The sequence below is a fragment of the Anopheles stephensi genome, chromosome X (assembly GCF_013141755.1).
Source record: "Anopheles stephensi strain Indian chromosome X, UCI_ANSTEP_V1.0, whole genome shotgun sequence".
NCBI classification, from domain to species: Eukaryota; Metazoa; Arthropoda; class Insecta; order Diptera; family Culicidae; genus Anopheles; species Anopheles stephensi.
The window spans coordinates 16,171,247-16,191,690 of NC_050201.1; the positions used below are offsets into that span (position 1 = coordinate 16,171,247).

Consider the following 20,444-nt stretch of genomic DNA (forward strand, 5'->3'; position numbering starts at 1 on the left):
TTGTTTTCCCTTTTTTATGCTCCCTTTCTTTTTGGTTTCGATAAAGGAGACCACGCGCCCTTGTTAAAATGAACTGCTTTTGTTTCGTTCTATTAATGTCTTGTAGTTTTATTGCAATTCTTTTTTTTTTCAAATGTTTCCCAGCCATCCGCTATAGAATGAGTGTGTGTGTGTGGGTGTGAACTGCTGAGATTTGAGAGAAATATATAAAAAACATTACAGTCGTAATATTGCTGGATAAGTTAATGGTATAATTATCAGATAATAATATGCTTCTGGGTGCCTAAATCCTAAATTGGGATTTTGCTGTCATTTTCTTACCTTATCCATTTTGAAAAGTTGCTTTAGTCTAACTGGCTCTTCCAACGAGAACGTGCACCCCATATCAGTTGATGTAGAATTTCTTACAAATCTGAATATTTCGTTTATTCTCGTGTTTTTTTTTTTGTTTTCTTGGGTTCATGCTCCTACTGTGCAAACTCATACCCCTGTTCTGCTGGGGTTAATCATTAGCGTGTCACGTTTGCATCATTTCATTTGGTTGCTTTATTAGTTTACTCTTTGCTTCTTATTTGTTTTGCTTCTTCTTCTTCTTTTCCCATATAATACTCTGTTTATTCTCTCTTCTGTCTTACGTTGTCCTAACCTAAGCAATAACCATTGTCAGACTTTTATGTTTCAATACAATGTACCAAACAAATCAAAGAAATTTGCGGGCGAAAGGGCGTTCTCCTCTCTTTTCTACGATCCACACTGTTGCTGTTCGAATCCCTGTTCGAAACGGCTGTTTATTGAAAGAATATATTTACTATTTATGTAATCTTTGACTCTACGATTCCACAGACATGCATGCACGATGGGCGTGACCTTAGGTGTGAGTGTTTTTTTGTTTGTTTTGTTCTCAGGCTGTCAACATAATCAATACATCAATAGGAACCGAGGGTACTGTCACACTACTGAGGATGGAGACTGGCGTCAGTGTCAGTGAACTCTTACTGACACCACTAACGTTAGTGTTTGTTCGAAATCCGCCATCAATTCGGACAACTATCATTAGGTGTACTGACAGCTAGAGAGCGCCAGCACCAGTTCCTTTTCAAAATGTCATGTGTCAAGTGTAATTTGTATTCACACATCCGGTTTATCAAACAACAACTAAGAGGTTGTTTTCCACCCCAAGAATGTTCGCTTCTTTACTGAAGGCGATACTAGAAGTCTCGGTGGAAAGAAAAACAGAAAATGATAGTACTAGTAGTGGTTGTAATAGTAGTAGTGATAGTAGTAGTAGTAGAGTTAATATGTACCATCGATAGAAAATATTGATTAGCCCTTTTTGTTATGTTGGTTTTTTGTTATCATAACAATAAAATTGCACATTCAATAAGAACTTTACTACCAAACCATAGGTAAGAACCAAAACCCTTTTCGTCACGCACACATACACACGTCCTTTTAGTATAACCTGCCCAGTGAGGTATTATTAGTGTGACGTTAAAAAATTCATTCGATATTAACGTTGCCTTGTCACATTAATGGGATATATACTAGACAGAAGTTATCAGTTAGTTAGAGTACACGTACACACGTATTTCCTGGGAGCAAACCATATATGGCTATCGAGTGGGACAGATGCACTATTCGTGACAGCGTGTGTTAACACTGTTGCCCTCCCTTTTTTTCTAAGATGACTGTTATTCGTACAAATGATATTTCCTGCATGATAGCTAAGGGGCCTGGCGCATTTCTACACGTTATAGTTAGGTTAGGATATATTTACGAACCACCGGTGAAAACGTTCTGGACTTGAGTAATTGCTACGCTCGTCATAAACTCCATATAAATACAAAGAAACATTATAAAACTTATCGACACAGACAACAAATCTATAAGGTGATATCCCTACTAGTAATTATTCTGGTATATTATCATATATGTTTGCCTTGTTTACCGCTATCTTTTGCACCATCTTCTTTTTAACTCCGTTTCGACAGTCCTTTCCAAACTCGCTATTGCTCAACTCGGTTTCTGGCAGCTCGATTGCTGTCACACTGGTGACAAATTGCGCCTGCAGAATCCATTCGACAGCTATGTTTTTGCATACGTATGTGAATGAGGATTTTGTGGGTGTTTAATGGAATTACAGGTAATTATGATCCTTTTTTAGATGGTTAATTCTTATCTGAATTGAAGAAACAAAACCCGATCCCAATCTCAAATACACATCTACAAGCGCGACCAACTCTGCAAAAGGAAGAAGCCGTAATAGAGAAGTGTTGCTTAGTTTCTACTACAAACAGAGGGTTCGCCGGTAGGAATGGCAGGAGTAGGGGGCAGTTTATTTTCCTGGAGATTTAATTTTTAAAATCTGCCTAGTAATCTTATTATGAAACTGTTCTAGGATTCATCTGACAGGAGAAACGCTCGCGTATGTGGCGTAGTATACTACTACTCCGGCTATCTGTCATATGCACTGACCGTGCTATTCTTCTATGCAATTTTATCATACGTCGCTTGGGAGTATCCCAGTGTTATCTCTCAATCGCTCGTTTAGTTACCCTTCCACTCTGTTCTTTGTAAACCGAAAACACAAGAGCCAAAAACACAAAATAGTAGGAGCATAATACGTTGAAACGCAAACGCTCTACAGCCTACGCAGTATATCTGTACATAAATATATTTATATACTATATATATATATATCTATATATCATCTATATATATGTGTCTGTATAGGAATATTCAATATCTGTTTTTTTCTCTTCTCTTTATTCTCTTATTACTTTTTATTCTTTCTCTTTCTCTCTTTCGTTCTCCTCGTTACGTTTCTCGCTTTATCTCGGGAATTTCCCAGAGATAAATGGAACACAGTACTACCGGTGGCAGAGGAGGACCGCGTTAACCTCACTTTTGACTTTACCACTAATTTTGCTCGTTTCGTGTTTCACGTCTCTTTTTTCCCCTTCGGAAGCCAATTTTAATCATATTTTAATCATTTATTTATTTTTCTTTAATTTCTCTTTCTGTTTCTCTCTCCATCGCTCTTTCTTTCACACACATTATCATTTTCTTTACCATGTGTTGTTTCGTTATTATGTGTTAAATGCTTTAAATGTTTTGTTACTATAAAAATAATCTGCTTTTGTGTACGTTTGTGTGTATCTGTGTGTGTGTTTTTTTTTCTGTCTCATGCATGTGTTGATACGAATTATACATACATTTTTATGACATCTTTCTTAAGATCCATCTTTTTCTTCTCTTCCACAATTTTTAACCTCTGCTTTGCGCTCTGTTATATTTTGTTTCGTGTTATCAAATGGTTGCTTTCGTTTCACTGTTTTACAACATACTTACTACATACTATTCATTCTGCGTTCTTTATTGAAAATGTTTACTCTGTCTCTCTCTCTCACACACACACACACACACACATACACACACACGTGCCTTTCTGAAGCTGGGTAGTAATAATTATTCGTTTTCTTATGCGTTTTGGTACCACAATGCTTACGTTCGTTCCTCGCTCTCTTTCTTTCTCTCTCTTTATCTCACTTTCTTGATGGCGACTTCTAATTAGACGACCGGTAAGCCTTACAACAGGGGTACAAACATAATTATTGCAATAAAATGCATGGGAATTCGCGTAGTGGTGTACAGAAACGTACGGCCTAATGCACCGCGAAACGTTGGTTCTAATCTGATCTTGGGGAGGCCGAGGCGACAGCGGCGCCGGTCTTTCACAAGGCAGGACGCCCGGGGTTAAAATCCCATCCAGACCGTTTCCCTCTGTACACAGGGCTGACTACTTTGCTACGGGTAAAATCAAGTCACAGAGCGCCAGTTATGGTAAGACGAGACCTTTAGAGGAAGAAGAATCTGATCTTGGGTAATCTTTTTCTTAAGCTTGTTTCGCAGTTTTTTTTCTAATGAAAAATGTTAAAAAGAAATTTAATCTAGAAATCTCTGTGCTGGTGTGAAACTTTCCGGCCGTCTAAATTAGAGATCACCTTTCTAATGCATTTGATGAAGATTAACATATATAGTTTTTTATAATAATATTTTCACTCTTTGTTTTCCTTTGTGTGTTATATCTCGGCTCTGCACTTCGTTTAAATGTTTGATTAGTTTTAAGCGCCTTGGCAAATGGTTGTTGCTTTTGCTCTCTCTCTCTCTCTCTCTCTCTCTCTGTCTCTCTCTCTATCCCTCTCGCTCTCTTAGCTTTCTGTTTAGCTTCATATAATCCTCTGGACTAATAATCTCATCATACAACGTTTTTGCGGAAGTGTCGTCTCTCGGACTCTTAATGTGTCCGACATCTTAACTATCTATCTATCTTGCTATTTAAGCACTTCATCACTGTAAACGCCACCACGGCCCGATGTTTCTACCTCTCTTTCTCTCTCTCTCTCTCTCTCTCTCTCTCTCTCTCTCTATTCTGCGTTATACATCGTCCCGAGACCACTGCATAAATACTATCCGAATAATAAAAATAAACTATGCAGAAAATAAATTAACCATTTACACCAGGTTGGATCATCCAATTTTCAAATCAATGAACGAATCTAAAATCCCGCTCCAGGTAGGTAAAAAAAGCCTCATCTTTAGCCGTTTTACTTTCGCCCGTGTGTTTTAAAAGTGTCAAGATGAGCAGCAGAAGTGCCTACTGCCAACGGATGGACCGCCCCCGGTACATCATACCAGAGGATGAAACACAAAAGCAAAATTAAACCAGAACCTTGGATGAAGGCTTATAACATGTTGTCTCACGAGCGTTCGTAACAAAATACTAATAGAACGTAAAGCAAACCTAACAAACATTATACTTCATCTATTTCGCTCAACTGGCGCGCTTGTCGCTCGTTTCCTCTATAATCAATCAAATATTGATGTCCCCTGTTTCGTTTATGTTGCCTTGCTTTTACATTTGCTTTATATATTTATGTATAAATTAATATTAAATATTTCTTCTATACACGGTTTACTCTTCACTACGCTTCTGCCACCTCTACCCTTTGTCTGGTTGCCCCTAACAGTATCGTTTATGCATTTACTTAAATAAGAAATCGCTTTGCCTACTAAACCATTTCGAGGGATGTAGGTATGTGTGTGTGAAAAGTTAATGAAGTAGTATTAGTACATGATTACACAGTGATGCACCCACATATATGTGTATATATAAATATATGATAAACATGACAATCCGTGGCCTGATTGTTAAGTTATGGACTGTCTGATCTGCATTCCGAATGAACTTCGTGATCGTTTTCTTCAACTTCACCATGTAAAACTGAGCCTTTCTCTACTTTCGGCCACATACATTCTCTATTCTCGCTTAACTGTCTGCGATAAATATTATCCTTTTGACCGTCCTACCTGACCACTGCACGCACGAGAGAGAGAGAGAGAGACAGAGAGAGTTCCTAGGACAGAAATCGGAATTATTGTCGAGTTGCGGCATAGGAAATTCGAATAGAAATTCGAATGTATCTGATGTGGTTTATGAGGTTTAAATCAAGCTGTCAGGAAAGAAGCGGGTAAAAGAACCTTTGGACACGTTTGAAAAGCTTCCTCGGGCCTTGAAAGTTCACATTCGAGTGTGTAGAGTAACTAGTTTGAATTTTGAATCATTAGCTTTACTGAACGTAAACGTCAGACTGACAAGATGTGGCAAACATTACATGACAGTTCTCTTGTTAGTATCTCACACACCTTCTTGTACCACTCTGGTGCGGTGGCAACTCTGTCAGTACTGGCAAACGCCGTTCTAAATAGGAGATGTTCCTTATCCTGCTTCCGCTTCCTACCCAGAGAAAATCTCTCTCTCTCTCTCTCTCTCTCTCTCTTCTCTGTTCTCTTTCTCTCTCTTCTCTGCTCTCATTGTTCTGCTCAGACAAAAAATTCTGCTTGTGCATGTGGTTGCCTTGAGTGCTTTTAATCCTCACAATCGATAACTTTTCTTTTGACTGGCACACTACATCTCGAAATAATTAAACTTAGCTGTATCAACTCACACAGGGGAGCCCACACAACTCAACTGAGGAGGTCCAGTAGCCGAGGCGATAACGGCGCCGGTCTTCACACGGCAGGACCGGTTTTCATATCCCATCCGGACCGCCTCCCCGTACGTAAGGCTGAATACTTTTCTACGGTTAAAATTAAGTCACAGAAAGCCAGAAATGGCAGGCCGAGACCTATCGAGGTTGTAGTGCCAAGGAAGAAGAAGAAAAAGTATCAACTCACAAGAAAACAATCTTGCCGCAGTGCTCCAGAGACAAACGGTACTAGATAGGTTCCAAATCGCGCTACAGATGGTTCTTGCGTAAGCAATGGAGCAATTTAGCAAACACATAACAATATCTCACATAAAACTATTCTACCGTGCGAAAAAGCGTAATACTCGCTCAAAGTATAGAAATTGCCCGCATTACACTTTAAATTGATTATTCGCAGTAAACAATAATTTCCAAAAAAAAAAACAAATAGAAAACGAAACAAAATATCATAAAAATTGGTAATAAAAATAGAAACAACTCGAAAGCAACTCGCATGGTTCTAAATCGATTAACAACTGGGGCTGAGTACATAATCAAAACGAATTAGCTTACAGGTTAGTATGAATGCAATATGATTTTCCTGTACACTTTTTTGAGCGGCGACTGACCGTTTCCGGTATGGTTTGACTGCTTGATTTGGCGATTTCCTTTGCTCCAATATCGCTTCAAAGACCTCGAACGCGCAAAACAACAGCGCACCTCACTTAATAACCTCTCTGCCCTATCATAATGATTTTCCTCCGCTTTAGCAATGCCGTCGTCAGGGTATTGCTTGTACATAGGCTCGCTTCGATTAGTTTGTGCAGAAACACATTGCAAACAAATAAAAGCATTAAATAAATCTTCACGATCGCCGAAATTATCGTTGAAAGATAAAGTCGTCCGGGCTGTAAGACACGGAGTTTCTCGGTGACGAGGGAAGCGTCCAGACGAGGGACGAATTGTCCGTATCGGTCGTCGTACCGGACGTTTGACTTTCGCTCAGATTCTCCCAGATGCTGCGGAAGTCGGGAATGTGTTCCGCACCGACACCGGTAACACTGCCCGGTCCGCCGCCGCCGCCGCCACCACCCATCGACGTCGGCGAATTGTACGCGTTCGAGCCGGACATGTTGTTGAAGTACTCGAGCAGATTCTCGATGATGAACTGATTGCCCTCGAAGTCGTGCTCACCGATACCACCGAGCAGACCCCCAACTCCGTTACTACCACCGTCGTTCAAGGCACTCGACAGGCTACTATTCAGTAGCGTCCCCTGATGGTGATGATTGTGATGATGATGATGTTGTTGATGATGGTGATGCTGCTCCTGTAGATGGTGGTGATGGTGCGTGTGATGGTACTGGTTCCCGTTCAGCAGCCCGTTGCCACCGCCACCACCGAGAAAGCCACCGATCAGTGAGCCCGCACTGCCGTTTACACTCCCGGACAGGCAACCCAAGTTCGGACCGTTCCCATTGCTGGCAACACTGGACGAACCCGATCGGCTAAGGCCACCGGTACCGATACCATGCCCGGACGAGGAGGAAGATGATCCGCTGGAGCTGGTGGTGCTGCTACTGCTGCTACTACTGCTCGAACCACTGCCAGCACTGCTACCTCCACCACCGTTGCCACCCCCGCCGCCACCGGCCGATGCCGACGTTGTGCCAGCCCGGGTTGCGATGTGCTCCTCGATCAGCTGCCGGGCCGTGTGTACGTTCGTCGGCAGCCCCGTTATCTCAAACACCGACTCCTGGTTGCGTTTCGGCGTGATGATGTAGGTGTTGGTCTTCAGCTGAATGTTCTTGATCGTGGCACCCTTAGGGCCAACCACCAACCCCACCACTTTCTGCGGTACCCTGATCTGGATCGTGATCTCATCCGGCATGCTGTACCCGAGCATATTGCGGCTCTCGGCCAGCAACGCAATCGCTTGCTTCTTCGAGGAGCGCAGCGTACTGAAGTGATCCGCCGCTGACAGGATTTCCTGCTTGGCACGCGTCACATCCTCCTTCGTGCCGGTAATGACGAAGATCGGTTCCTCGCCCCGGATCGGTGTCTTGATAAACGTGTTCGTTTTAGCCCGCAGTGCCTTTATCTTGCATCCCTGCCGGCCAACGATTTCTGCCACATGCTCGGACGATGGCACTGGGACACACTCGGTGTGTGACTTGTACTTCACCGGACGATCCTCGAGCTTGCTGTTGGTGCTGTTTATGGAGTTGTTTGCGTTGGTGGTGTTATTTCCACCACCGCCGCCGCCGCCGCCGCCACCACCTCCACCACCGCCACCGCCACCGCCACCACCTCCACCCTGCTGCGTAATACCGTTCCCACCGCCATTGGTGACACCGCCGTTCGTACACACACCGGTCAACCCGCTAACCATCGCGACGAACGTATCCAGAACGTTGGTGGGAGTGTTGCCGGTTTGTCCGCCACCGTTACCACCATTACTGCAACCGTTGCTGATACTACCGGTCAGGTGGTGGTGTCGATCGATCAGTCCACTGTCCGGACCGGCTAGCGATGCGAGTGTATGATGATGATGACTGTGCAAGCCATTGATACTGCTAAGCCCGTTGCCTACCAGACCATTCAGTAGGCTGGCCGTTGTAGCATCACCATTGCCAAGGTGGAGATCATCAAACTGCGACGACAGTTGTGCTAGCGTGGTGGCAGCCGTTGCTACCGACAGCGACTGACGGTTGTCGTCGAAGGCTAGCGAAAAATCGTCCATTCTCATACACTACGCCGATCTTGCCTTTGGCCGCACGATGGACAACACTTTCTCGGTAATAGAGTTGGCGCGCGCAGAACGAAACCACGTTACAGAAGGGCGTTACAAATTGTTTCAATTATATTAGTTGCTATTGATACAAATGGTATTGCCTTTTTCCCCGAGTCGCTGGCTTACAGTTCGACGGATTTATGCACTAAGTTATTGTATACTGATGTACACCTAAAAGAAAAAGAGACGATAGAACATGTTAGAACGAAAGTTTAATTGTAATACAGGATTCTTAATTAGGAATTTGTAACTAATTACAGAGATCCTTACTCCATGGGACCTATGATAGTGATGAGATAAACCAGGTTTCATAACAATCGCTTTGTCTCCTATTTCGTTCTTCTTTCTTGGTGAGATTTGAACCCCGGTCCTGCCGTGTGAAGACCAGCGCCGCTGTCGCATCTACCCCTGTTTCCTATTTCGTTACCCTTCCCTTTATTTCAATTTCAAGTTACATAGTTCATGCTTTTCGAATAACTTTTGATAGTATTTTATATATTTCTCCGTTCTTCACACGGTTGGACCGGGGTTCAAATCTCATCTGGGCCATTCCCCCATAGTGAGGACTAACTATCCAACGATGCGATTACAATTAGTCTGGTAAGCCAGAAATGGCAAACATGACCTAAAATGTCGCTAAGCCAAGGAAGAAGATATTTTAGGTATGACGGCAGCTGTATTTTCGGCTTTTGATAGTAATCAAAATGAGTAAAAACCTAAAACCTACCGTCACGGTATCGCAAAAAGAAAACACATCTTAATTCCTGCTCGCCTGTGATCTACGTCTTCGTCAAGAGCCTCTCTTCAATTGTCTTTTGCTAAACTATTCCAGAGTTGCTAGAATTCCCACCAAGATATAAAATGTCCGATGTTTAACATCAGCCAACCATACCAGAACTCACAACGTCAACTTTTTGGCTAATTTATTTTTTGTAGATGAGCCACTGTAACTAGCGATCATGTGTTGCAAACGTGTTTGATGATCTTGTTTGATATTCTTCATGCCGTACGTAATCCATATACAATGCCGATTCGCTTTGAACGATATTCTTCACTTTGATTGGGCTCGCATGGATGGTTGGTTGATAGGATGATTGGGCGAGGGTCTCGGATATATTACTTCAGGATATTTTGACGATCTTTACAACGTTAGATCGTTAGAATTCTTGACGTTTCACCAATACATTGGATGATATTGAAGATTTCCATCATGTTCGCTAATGTAGATCGAAATATCCTTTAACAACTTCCCAATAGCCTATCTCTGGACTCGATTATGTATAGCCCAGAAGTTTTGCTAACATCACGACACATGGATACTGCTGCAAAACTATTCAAAAGAAGCTACGCGATATTCCGTAAAACAAAAACACTGGTAAACCGGAAAAGGCACTCTACGAAACGAGGTTATAAGCGTCGCTTAGCATTTAAGGACAAGGCATCGAAATTAGAACAACCACGAAACTAACCATAAAACGTAGATGTAGAAACGCGCACGTGAAGAGGAACATTCGCAATTGTTTAATTTGCTTCTTTGTTTTACTTTCTCTTTCTGCTCGCGATCAATCCACACACTTTTGACTACCGGGCCCGGTAACGAAGATATTTCCTACACTGTTCAGGGCACCAGTACCGTATTTCTGCAACCCGGCAACACGCGCCTTGTTGCGATTAGAAGCCCACGTTAAGAGGGTACGCATGTGTGTCGTATAACGCGTACCAACCCTCGGAAAGTCACACTCAACGCATCGCGCACGGTATTAAACACTAAGGTGGCACAACGAAGATCCGCGCGTCTTGACAGCCATTGTACGAATGAGAGACACTCGTGGACCGGTGCGCAGCCAAGCAAGAATTGCCGGTAGCAGTGCGCGCGCGGATCAACCCCACAAGAAGCCTCAAACGCAACGGATCCAGACCTCCGCAAATCAGACCATACGTCGTCGTCCCGGTAGGGCGTCTGTTTGTGTGTGTGTGTGTGTGTGCTCTGTGTGTGTGAGCGTGTGCGATTACGTTTCTCTTTCATTTGTCAGCAGAGCAGCTGGTGTGCACTGGGAACATTGCGAAGCAGAAGGAGGAAACCAACGTTGATAATTAGATGTTTAACTCGCTCTTACGCACATGCAATGTGGATCATCTCGGGCAGGATGCAGGGTTCCCTGTTCTTTGAAGCGCTGTCAGTTAGCGGCGAATCTGAGACTGAGGACGTTGAGCTATAGAGACCAAACCTCCAATCTTGCAGAATCGAGCAGGCAATGTAGGAACTTTTGGTTCCTAACTTAGTTGAGCTCAACTACAACGTTCTTGGATCTCGTGGACATCATCACTTGACCGAGATTCTCGTCTTGAAAAAATCTTCAAAACTATCCATTAATAAAGTCCAATGAGCCAAAGCATCTATAAAACAAATTAACCAACACTACCAATCGCACAAAACCCTGCAAATGCTAATGCAACTCTCCATTTCGCCTTGAGAACGCATCGCACACCGGTGGTCCGCGGTAGAGCTGGTGGCAAATGGATGTACGGCAACGGCAGCAGTTGCTAGGGCAGAATCGCCGAAGGGGCTGCTCTTCGCTCGTCTGAAAAGCACGTGGTTTTTTTCTCCATTTCTGTCTGTCCCTTTTGTTTCATCTCTTTCAGGGTTCGCTTCTTTCTCGAGGTTTTGCTTTGTTCTGTAATTTTTTGTTATGTTTCGTTGCTTCGTCGTATGCGTTTCCCATGAAACAGCCAGAAAACGGCAAATAGCAGAAAATGGTAGGACTTAGAATAAAGGAAACGGATGATAGACGACATTGAAGAGAAGGCCACCAACAAACGGTAGGAGGACGGAGTAGCTAAATCTACTGTTTCTGTTGTCTTCTATCGCTTAATATGTTTCTTGTACGGTTAGAATATATTTTAGACTGCATGCTAGATACCAAAATGCCAGGGATATTGTACAAGATTGAGCCCTGCTCGACCACAGCCAGCTCGAGCTGATTAGTTGTGACCGATGAACTCTAAAGACTCAAAGTTTGTCGTAGCTTACCTAACAAGCATTCAACCTGATTGGTTTTGCATGTGGGACTAGCTCCTGTTAACATACTTTGACTAATGTCGCTGAACTGATAAGAAGGGTGGAATGACCTCAAACACCTTTATGAGCTGTGTAGTCATGCTGGAACTAATACCTACTTCAACATTTTACGGCTATTAAAATAAACGTTTTACATTGTTCGATTTTCTCAAGATCAAGAGATCAAGATCAAGAATCCTACGTAGCCTTAAATGATGCAGACGCTTTTCTACAATATCTGCCATTTTGTGGCGTTTGTTGCAATGCTATCCTTTTATTCCTCAAAATTAAACCACATACACGAGATCCTTTACAGATGCACAATTTTTCGCGTTTCTTCTTCAAAATCTTTTGCTTGATTGCTACATTCTCTCGGCCTACTTTCTAGCTGTCTTCTTTTTCGCGTTTTTAGCAAATCGAACTCTCACTCTCACTTTTTGGTTTTGGCAACCAAGCAAGAACCTCTTCAGCGAAACATACCCGGGGAGGATACCCGGACTTGCCAGTGAATGTGAGAATTCGCCGGTTATGCCAGAGCATTCATCCGTACCATGTTTAAGCCGATCTCCCATGCAGATACACACACATACACGTTTGCTAACATGGGAATATGTGAGGTAGAAACAAATTTAAAAAAAATCACGGGGAAAACGAAGAACTACGCCAATAGAGACCTCTACCGAGCGAATGAGACAGCACGGAGCAACAAGCAACGAACCTCCCTAGAGTGCGCATGGTTCAAAATGCATTTTGCAAAACGCAGCTCTACACAATACTCACGGAGTTTGAATCGTACAAGCACAAAAAGACCCCTTCGGATGGATTTGATGAAGGTTCGATTGTAATAAAATCGGACAAATCTGAAGGCACCGGAAATCTTCGCTTGAAGAAAAGAGCATGGCTCGAAACGAAATTGGAACAGATAGATTTTGTTTCAGTCTCTCGTGGTCTTTACATTTGCATTTGGTTTTTGGGATCTACAGGAAACCTAAGATATGTTTTGGAACCCATTAATTTCCATTTTTATTAATATCTTTGCGCAATAATATCGAAGATACTTCCATAGCCTGTGGGAGTAAGGAAGAAACACAGTACGAATAGTATAAAGCCAGAACATCGCTTGGACCCCAAATATTTCCGCATGAGATCTTCTACAACAAGCACCTCATTGAAATTTAGCTAAACTTGGAGATTGACGAGCCCAACTTACAGGTAGTTAGGCACAGCTTTCCTGATATCTTATCTAAAAATCATATAAAAGATAAATTATCCATGTTAACTAATTAAAGATTTCCTGCAGGACACAACAATCGCCATTTTTACAAGATTTATGTCTTTTTTTTTTGTTTTGTTGGGAAACTTCATCTTCAAGCACCATACATAATAATTAGAGCACTCCAACATGGCGTCTCAAAATCGTCGAAACGTTTGATATGATTCGTCCGGTCATTCTTCTTGCTATCCCATCTTAAGCTGCCGGAACACCGGGCCGACAACACGGGACAACCAGGTGACAGATGCAAAACCTTTTACAATCTACAGCACGCCGATACAATAACAAAAAGGACTCGATCGTAATAACTTCCCAAGCTATTACCTGCCAGCCACGTTTCCCAGCAACGGCGCGGCAAGACGTAGACGAGCCCTTGCTGCTCCGATCAGGAGGTTAACTGCTCTTGCTTTATCACAAATCAAACGCAGGACCCAAGCATTAGTCCTTACGCGTACACGCACATACGAACGAACAACCCATTCTCTCTGTCTCAGCTGTCTGCCACCTTTCGCAACCACCTCGAATAACCTTCCACGGTACACGATGGTATCCTGTTTCCTGTTTCTGTGTCCTAAAAACACATACGCACATCTTAAGGTGTGTGAGACGAGGACGAAGACCGGCAAGCAGCACAAGCGGTGAGGCCAAGAAGGACCATGCTGATTGTCGCGTGAACAGATGTGTGGCAGTTACGGGAATGAGATCGGCTGTTGATCGTTAAAAGCTGCACATCACCTTCCTTCTAAAGACACACACACAGGCAGCCGGCCCGGCATGGTCCTGCTGCTCCCGGTGGTATGCCATACCACTTCATTTCCGAAACATTCATTACCGCTGTTCATTACGTATGTTGCACAGCAGCAGCCGGCCACACTTTCATCGCAATGAAGGCTTCATCACACAGGTAGCTTACCTACGGCCGCAGTCGCCGAGGGAAAGTGTGTACGCGCGCACATGGCATGGCGACGGAAGTAGAAGAGGGGGAAAATAAAACGCCGAAACTCTAAAAAGCAGCTGCTGCCATTCCTTTTGCTCCCTTTTTTTTTTTTGGTTAAGTAAACCGACAACAAAGGATATTTCGAAGACATGCGGCTGCTGTTCAATGTTTCATTGCATACAAGCCATCGTACTCGGTGTGTGTGTGTGTGTGTGTGTGTGTGTGTGTGTGTGTTTGCTCTGAAAATTTCTTCAATTAACCTTTTGTTTCTCTTGTTGTTTTTTTGCTCAGTTTGGAAGGATTGCAATGAAAATTGCTATTGGGAGGAAGCATCCCACAGTTGAAGTAAAACCTTGAAGGATAACTGGATGACTAGACAAATAATTAGATCTATGTCAGATTTTCGCGTATTGGTAGGTCTCCAGTGTCTAGATCTTAATTGCTCCGGATACTGAGTTGCATCCCGTTAGACAGCTGAGGGCCTTTGTTGTCTGTCTCAAGCCTCAAGACTCAAACCGCAAGACTACATCCTACCAGCCAGGATGTATGTGTCTGTGTGTACTCCACTCCCCCGCTGGTTGCTAGACGAAGCATAGCAGCTGGGGTTGGGGACCAAGAAACTCTCCAAGAGCTCTTAAATGGTGGGCGACCACAGGGGGAAACACTTAGCGATGATTGTTGTTTTCATGGCAGTGGTTTTTCACGCTGCCAAACTGTCGGTAAAACTGCAATACCGTTGCTTGCGATTCCCGGGTTTGCGAATCGGCATCCAAATAAGATCAAACTCGCACAGCACACTTCTGCGAGCGCTCTGTCCACACGCACATATAGCTTGGTGAACGCACCTATCCCCGCGTGTTGGGAAGACACACCAGTGCCAGCCAGCCATGGGCACTGAAAATGGGTTTTACATTTCCTTTTTTGTGCTATGCTGGCTAAAAATATCTTGCAAATGTCAATTCGCGTTAGGTGCATAGTTTAGTGTGGTGCAGCATTCCCTGTGCACACACTGTGGTTTGCGAAATCTCTGCCCGTCCGATGCAGCGGGACATGGGTATGGTGGATGGCGAGCGGAGCGAACGGAACCCGTTAATCCGAACGCGTGACAACTATTTTGGCCCATTTCAAGGTTTGAGCAATGCGTTGCGAGGCGGACAAAAGCCGTAGAGTTCTTACTGATACCGACGATGGAAAGATTGACGGGGACAGATCATATTAGTGGAGGAGAATTTCTCCCGATGTGCTCATGAATGATAGGATGGCGAAACAACTCTGCAGTTGAGTATTACTCTTTGCAAAACTTCCAATTCAGTTTGCTCGAGAATTCTCGGCCTGCCATTTCTGGCATTCTGTGACTTGATTTGGCCCTTAGGCAAAGTAGTCAGCCCTGCGTACGGAGGTGCGGTCTAGATGGGATTTTAACCCTGGTCCTGCCGTATGAAGACCAGGGCCGTTGTCGCCCCAACCGCCCCGCTCCCCTTAATAGTCTAAAAAATGATGATGGGCAAAGTTTGACGCGCGATTGACAAATTAAGCTAAGAAGGTTCCAGGCTTAACGACATCAAGAATATTGGGTTTTTGACACAAACATAGCTGCGAGCCATGCGAATCAAAAGTACGAATCCAAGGTTCGGAGCATAATGGAGCGCAAAACGTGATAACCTGCGATTGAAGGATCCCCCCACCCGCGCAGTGCAGCGTCATTACACATATCGGATCGTGAAACTCTCCCATCATATCAACGATCAATACTAGCAATCGGCTACATCTATGTGCCCTAATAATGCTAATTGTTTCTGGAAAAAGAGCCCTTTATCAAACAGAACGCCCAGATCTTTAAAACACACTGTCTTAAATGGTGCTGTCTGTTTAAAGCGTAATTAAAGATTGTCGGCGGCCGTGACTCAAAGTTAAAACTACACATATCAAAAGATTTGAAGCATTATAGAAGGTTCTGGATCTGGAAGCATTCTGGTCATCAGAATTCGAGGAAGTCCAAGTATATACGAGAAACGCACTTTCAGGTACACTGTCATAGTATTATAATCAATATAATATACTAAAGAACACATTCGCCGACAGATCTACGGATATACTGGATGAGGAGTCTAGTATAGAACACAATAGGAGACACATCTCCTTTTCTTTCTTGGCCTAACCTAGTATTTCTGGTTTACTAAACACCTATTGGTACCGCGTGTTTGGATAGTCAGTCCTCACTACGAGGGAACGGCCCAGATGGAATTTGAGCTCTGGTCTTGTATGTGAAGACCGGCGCCGCCGTCGCATCTACTACCGGGCTGCCCAACAATAGGAGATACACATGTGGGTCTGATATAAGGGGACACATCACTAGCTTTAACTCGTGTTTCAATAATAAAATTGTTCAGTCGAAGTTATCGAAGCCTCTCGAAGAGCTTATCTTCTTCATCCTTGGCACTACCACCTCGAGAGGTATCGGCCTGCCATTTCTGGCATTCTGTGACTTGATTTTACGCGCAGCAAAGGGGAGGCGGTCTGGATGGGATTTAAACCCCGGTCCTAACGTATGAAGAACGGACCGCCCCAAAGAGCTGATTATTATGCAAATTCTAGAGGTCCCTAGGGTTGATCCCCCATAAGCAGCTACACCATTCTTCCTTGATATGATCTTTTTACTATTGAGTTACATGAAACCACCAGCAAACATCAATCGTCCAGACTCGTGGATAAATTCTATCCATTGCATAACCAAAAAAAAATCGTAAGATTTTGCTCATTAAACTTCATGAAAGCTCAATCAACAACCTAACACCTTCAGTTCTAGCTTCCGTGCTCGTACCACCATTTTGAATTTCCTGGTCGTTGCCTTCTTGCCAGGGTAGCCAAGAACACAACTCGATACCGGGTTTTCCCCAACAACACCAAAACAAACACCCAATTTTCACAGCACAGCGAGGGGGTGAGAAGAAGTTGCAGGAGAGAAAATTGGCATTATAATAGGCGCGCAACATTTACTCTAAATTTGTTTGCTCGGTTCGGCTTTTCCGTTTTCAAGAATCGGCGTAATATTATGATAAACGTAAACAATACAAGCTCTGTTGTCTAAGTAGTGTGCTTTGCGAACCACAAATAAGGTAGTAGCCATGTTGAGCGGTTTCAGTGCAAAAAATGGGGGTAACTTCGTGGAGCAGAATGGGGGCTCAATGCACAACGTCTGGCCATTGTGTACCGTAGTAAAACTATACTCGGAAAACCCCCCTCCCGGCTAGTCAAAAACCAAACAGGGTGGTTATGTGTATGATTCTTGGCACCGTCCAGACCCTCCCCTGTCTTCTTCACACTCACCCTTGCTTCGCCAAACCCCCCCCCCCCTCCCTCTTCTCATCCTCTACCTCGTCATTTGTCACGCACATTTCTATACATAACAGGCTACATAAATTGTGTATAGAAACAGCAGCAGCCAGCAGGTACCCACTGGTACTACTGCTGTGCTTCCGCATATTCACTCCCTTGTGTTCTAGTGTGCTGTGCGATGTGTATGTATGTATGTGTGTGTGTGTTTATATGCGCGCAGACGCTTCGGCTCCGGTTTTGCACAATTTTTCACCACGCACCAAGGTAGTAGACGGGAATGGGGACAAAGGATGAATCTGGGGTGTGTTTGTGAGTGTGCTTGTGTTAGTGCTGTGCTGGAAAGGTCTTTTTTCCCTTCGTACTACTTTGACGGGATACGGGCGCGCCCGTCTAGTCTATTTGGTTCGGTGTTACAATGGACGTCCCGCAACTCCTTGAACGAGAGATCCCTGTTCTCTCTTGCTCTTTCACTCTCACTCTCTCTCTCTCTCACTCATTTGCAGCGATCGGTGCGCTATGGATACCGGTAAAACAAAAACCCTGCCCACGTCGCGCCGGTTAAAAGGTGCGTTCTTCCTTTTCTTCCAGGACGACACACACACACGCACACCCGAAATATGGACACGTGGTTAGGTGTGTGGGTGTGTATTTGCTAGTCCGAGCTTTGGCAATGTAGTGTGCCCCTCGCAATCACTTACCTCGTTGTTCCTAAGCAATTCTGGAGCACACTGCTGCACTCGTTGTTGCACACGGTTGATAGACGAAGGATAGGGTTGCAGGGACCCGATGGAAACGTTCCGTTCCACCAACAACAACAAAATCAAGAAGGAACACAGAAAAACCCTACTCCGGTGGGGTAGCAGTAGTAGTAGTAGTAGTAGTAGCACCTTCGACAACCAGGCGGTTTCTGCAGGTTCGGGATGAAGTCCCGGGTAAGATGTCCCCACCAACAAAAAAATAAAAGGTTGATAGCTGACAAACGCGGACGCGAAGAACACACCGATGCCGTATCTTAGGTGGCCGGCCTTCCACCATTCACATCCGACGCGCGTGAACACCCACCTTGAGGACACCGATGAGCGCAAATGAAAATCTTCCGGCCGGGTAACACGACACGCCACTTCACGGCAGCACAACTCGGTTTTTTTTGCCGCAAGTAAAGCTACAAGCACGCACGTTTTTGGCCGCCCGGGTCGTTGACGGAAATATTAAGAAGGAACAACGGAAACACACAAACTCGCACGCACGCCACACAGAGACACGTAAAATTCACATAAAACAAAAAAAAAGATTGCGACTTCCGTCCGTACCCCGACCGAGGAATCTCTCTACCAGCCCGATCTAGATCGCTTTCACCCGACAAAACAACGCAAACGGCAGGGCACCGCTTTACTAAACTAATGCCGTGTGAGCACCTTGTCTTGGAACGCTGGCGCTGCCGTGTGTAGGGATCCGGAATTTTGAGCTAAAACCGCACCGCACTCGATATGTGTCCCTAGGATCCTCGTTTGCGCTTCGCACTGTTCGCGTCGTTCGCGGCAAATAAAACGTTCTACGGCGAACAAGCGTGCTATTCTGACTCCGTGAAACGGCGTCGTCGGCAATGTACCCCCAACGGGTGCGCGCGCTCTTGTCCGTTGCTACTGCTCCCCTTTGAATGTGTGCGAACGGCACTGCTCCTGCCGGCTTTCTGTGCTGGGGCGAATGCGAACTCCTATTTGTCCGTCTACACGGCCACGGACCAACCTCGCGCCACACACATTCGCGCCGATGCGCGTGTGAAACGGTGGAGCCGGACACAATACATGCAAACACGCTTGCATACGACACCGGGTATACGACACACGCGTGTGGAAACGGTGCGAGCAAAACACACACACACACAAAAAAAGTTGGTGTCGTTTGGCTGGGAGATTCCTGCGCGCTTAACGTGGTTAGAGGTTTGCATGTAGCTGTGTGTTTGTAGGTTCCTTAGGTACTTGGGATGTAAAGTAAAAGGTACCGAGCGGTGGAGCTCAGCGGTGAGGAGAAGGGATGGGAATGGAGGCGCCAAATCGCCCGAACTCTCGAGACCCCGGAAGTTGTTGAAGCAAATGATTCCCCTTAGATAGTACGAATAGAAGGTTGCTGGGTAACATTCGCTGGTGAAAGGGATAAGTGTTCTTAGCTGTGGAAATATTACGTGCTGCAATGCAAGGATATTATGTTTTCTCTCCCCTCTCATTCTTACGCTGTTTCTCCCCCCGCTCTCTCTCTCTCTCTTTTAGTTGCTCATTCCATCCCGTATGTCCTAAAGAACTGTCATGCAACTATTTCACAAAATCTTCTGCTCAGGTTCGTTCCTTTTTCTAAAGCATTTATTTGTCTTAACATTCAGCCAAGTTACGGCAAAACATAGACACACATACATTTACTCTAATCCCTGTACATGCATTTAATTGTTCCTGCTGCCATAGCACCACTTGCTCACCCTCATTGGATTGTCAGCCATTGTTGGTATCGAAATACCTTTACATGTTCGGCAACCGCCATGGGTAGGTTGCGTTAGCCGGGAATGTAGCCGCTACTACTACACACGCACACACTCATACAACCCCGCACAAAAAAAAAACGCGGTCAGACATGCCACTAACACAGGCGCAAATCCACCCAAAAAAAAAAGGATATTCCCAAACTGACGGTGTAGTGTTTGATACAGCCGACACTCCCAATTTTATGCCGGTTGCGAATGGGAGAGGAATGGCTTAGTAGTAACTGTTCGCAAGTTTTGGCTCCGAATTTTTTCTATCTCTCTTTCTCTCTCTAAAAAGGTAAAGTTACGATTGCTACGCTAATGATCTCCTGAACCCCGGAAATGGTGGCATTGCGTTAATGCAGCCAATTTCTTCAACTCCGGTTACATCCGGGAGTTGATCTGAGTCTGTTAAAGATCAATGAGTTTTGAAGTGTGAGAGCTTTTATATGGTGACAATGTCAGTATCAGGATCATCTGTACCACGCTTCGCACGTGCAGGCAT

The 20,444-nt window shown here is 44.4% G+C and overlaps 1 protein-coding gene across 5 annotated transcripts; it reads right to left on the bottom strand.

Annotated features, from left to right (window-relative positions):
* Positions 1 to 600: 600 nt before the first annotated feature.
* Positions 601 to 19,127, bottom strand: LOC118511556 (RNA-binding protein MEX3B-like). Of its 5 annotated transcripts, XM_036054788.1 has the most exons (3): positions 18,490 to 19,127; positions 18,126 to 18,334; positions 601 to 8,994 (listed from the first exon to the last, which is right to left on the bottom strand). In XM_036054788.1, the coding sequence occupies exon 3, from the start codon at positions 8,776 to 8,778 to the stop codon at positions 6,910 to 6,912; it is 1,869 nt and encodes a 622-aa protein (XP_035910681.1). In that variant the 5' UTR covers positions 8,779 to 8,994; positions 18,126 to 18,334; positions 18,490 to 19,127; the 3' UTR covers positions 601 to 6,909. The 5 variants fall into 5 exon arrangements, with proteins under 5 accessions (XP_035910681.1, XP_035910690.1, XP_035910699.1 ...); XM_036054797.1 differs by lacking the exons at positions 18,126 to 18,334; positions 18,490 to 19,127 and adding an exon at positions 10,293 to 10,717; XM_036054806.1 differs by lacking the exons at positions 18,126 to 18,334; positions 18,490 to 19,127 and adding an exon at positions 9,716 to 10,267.
* Positions 19,128 to 20,444: the final 1,317 nt, after the last annotated feature.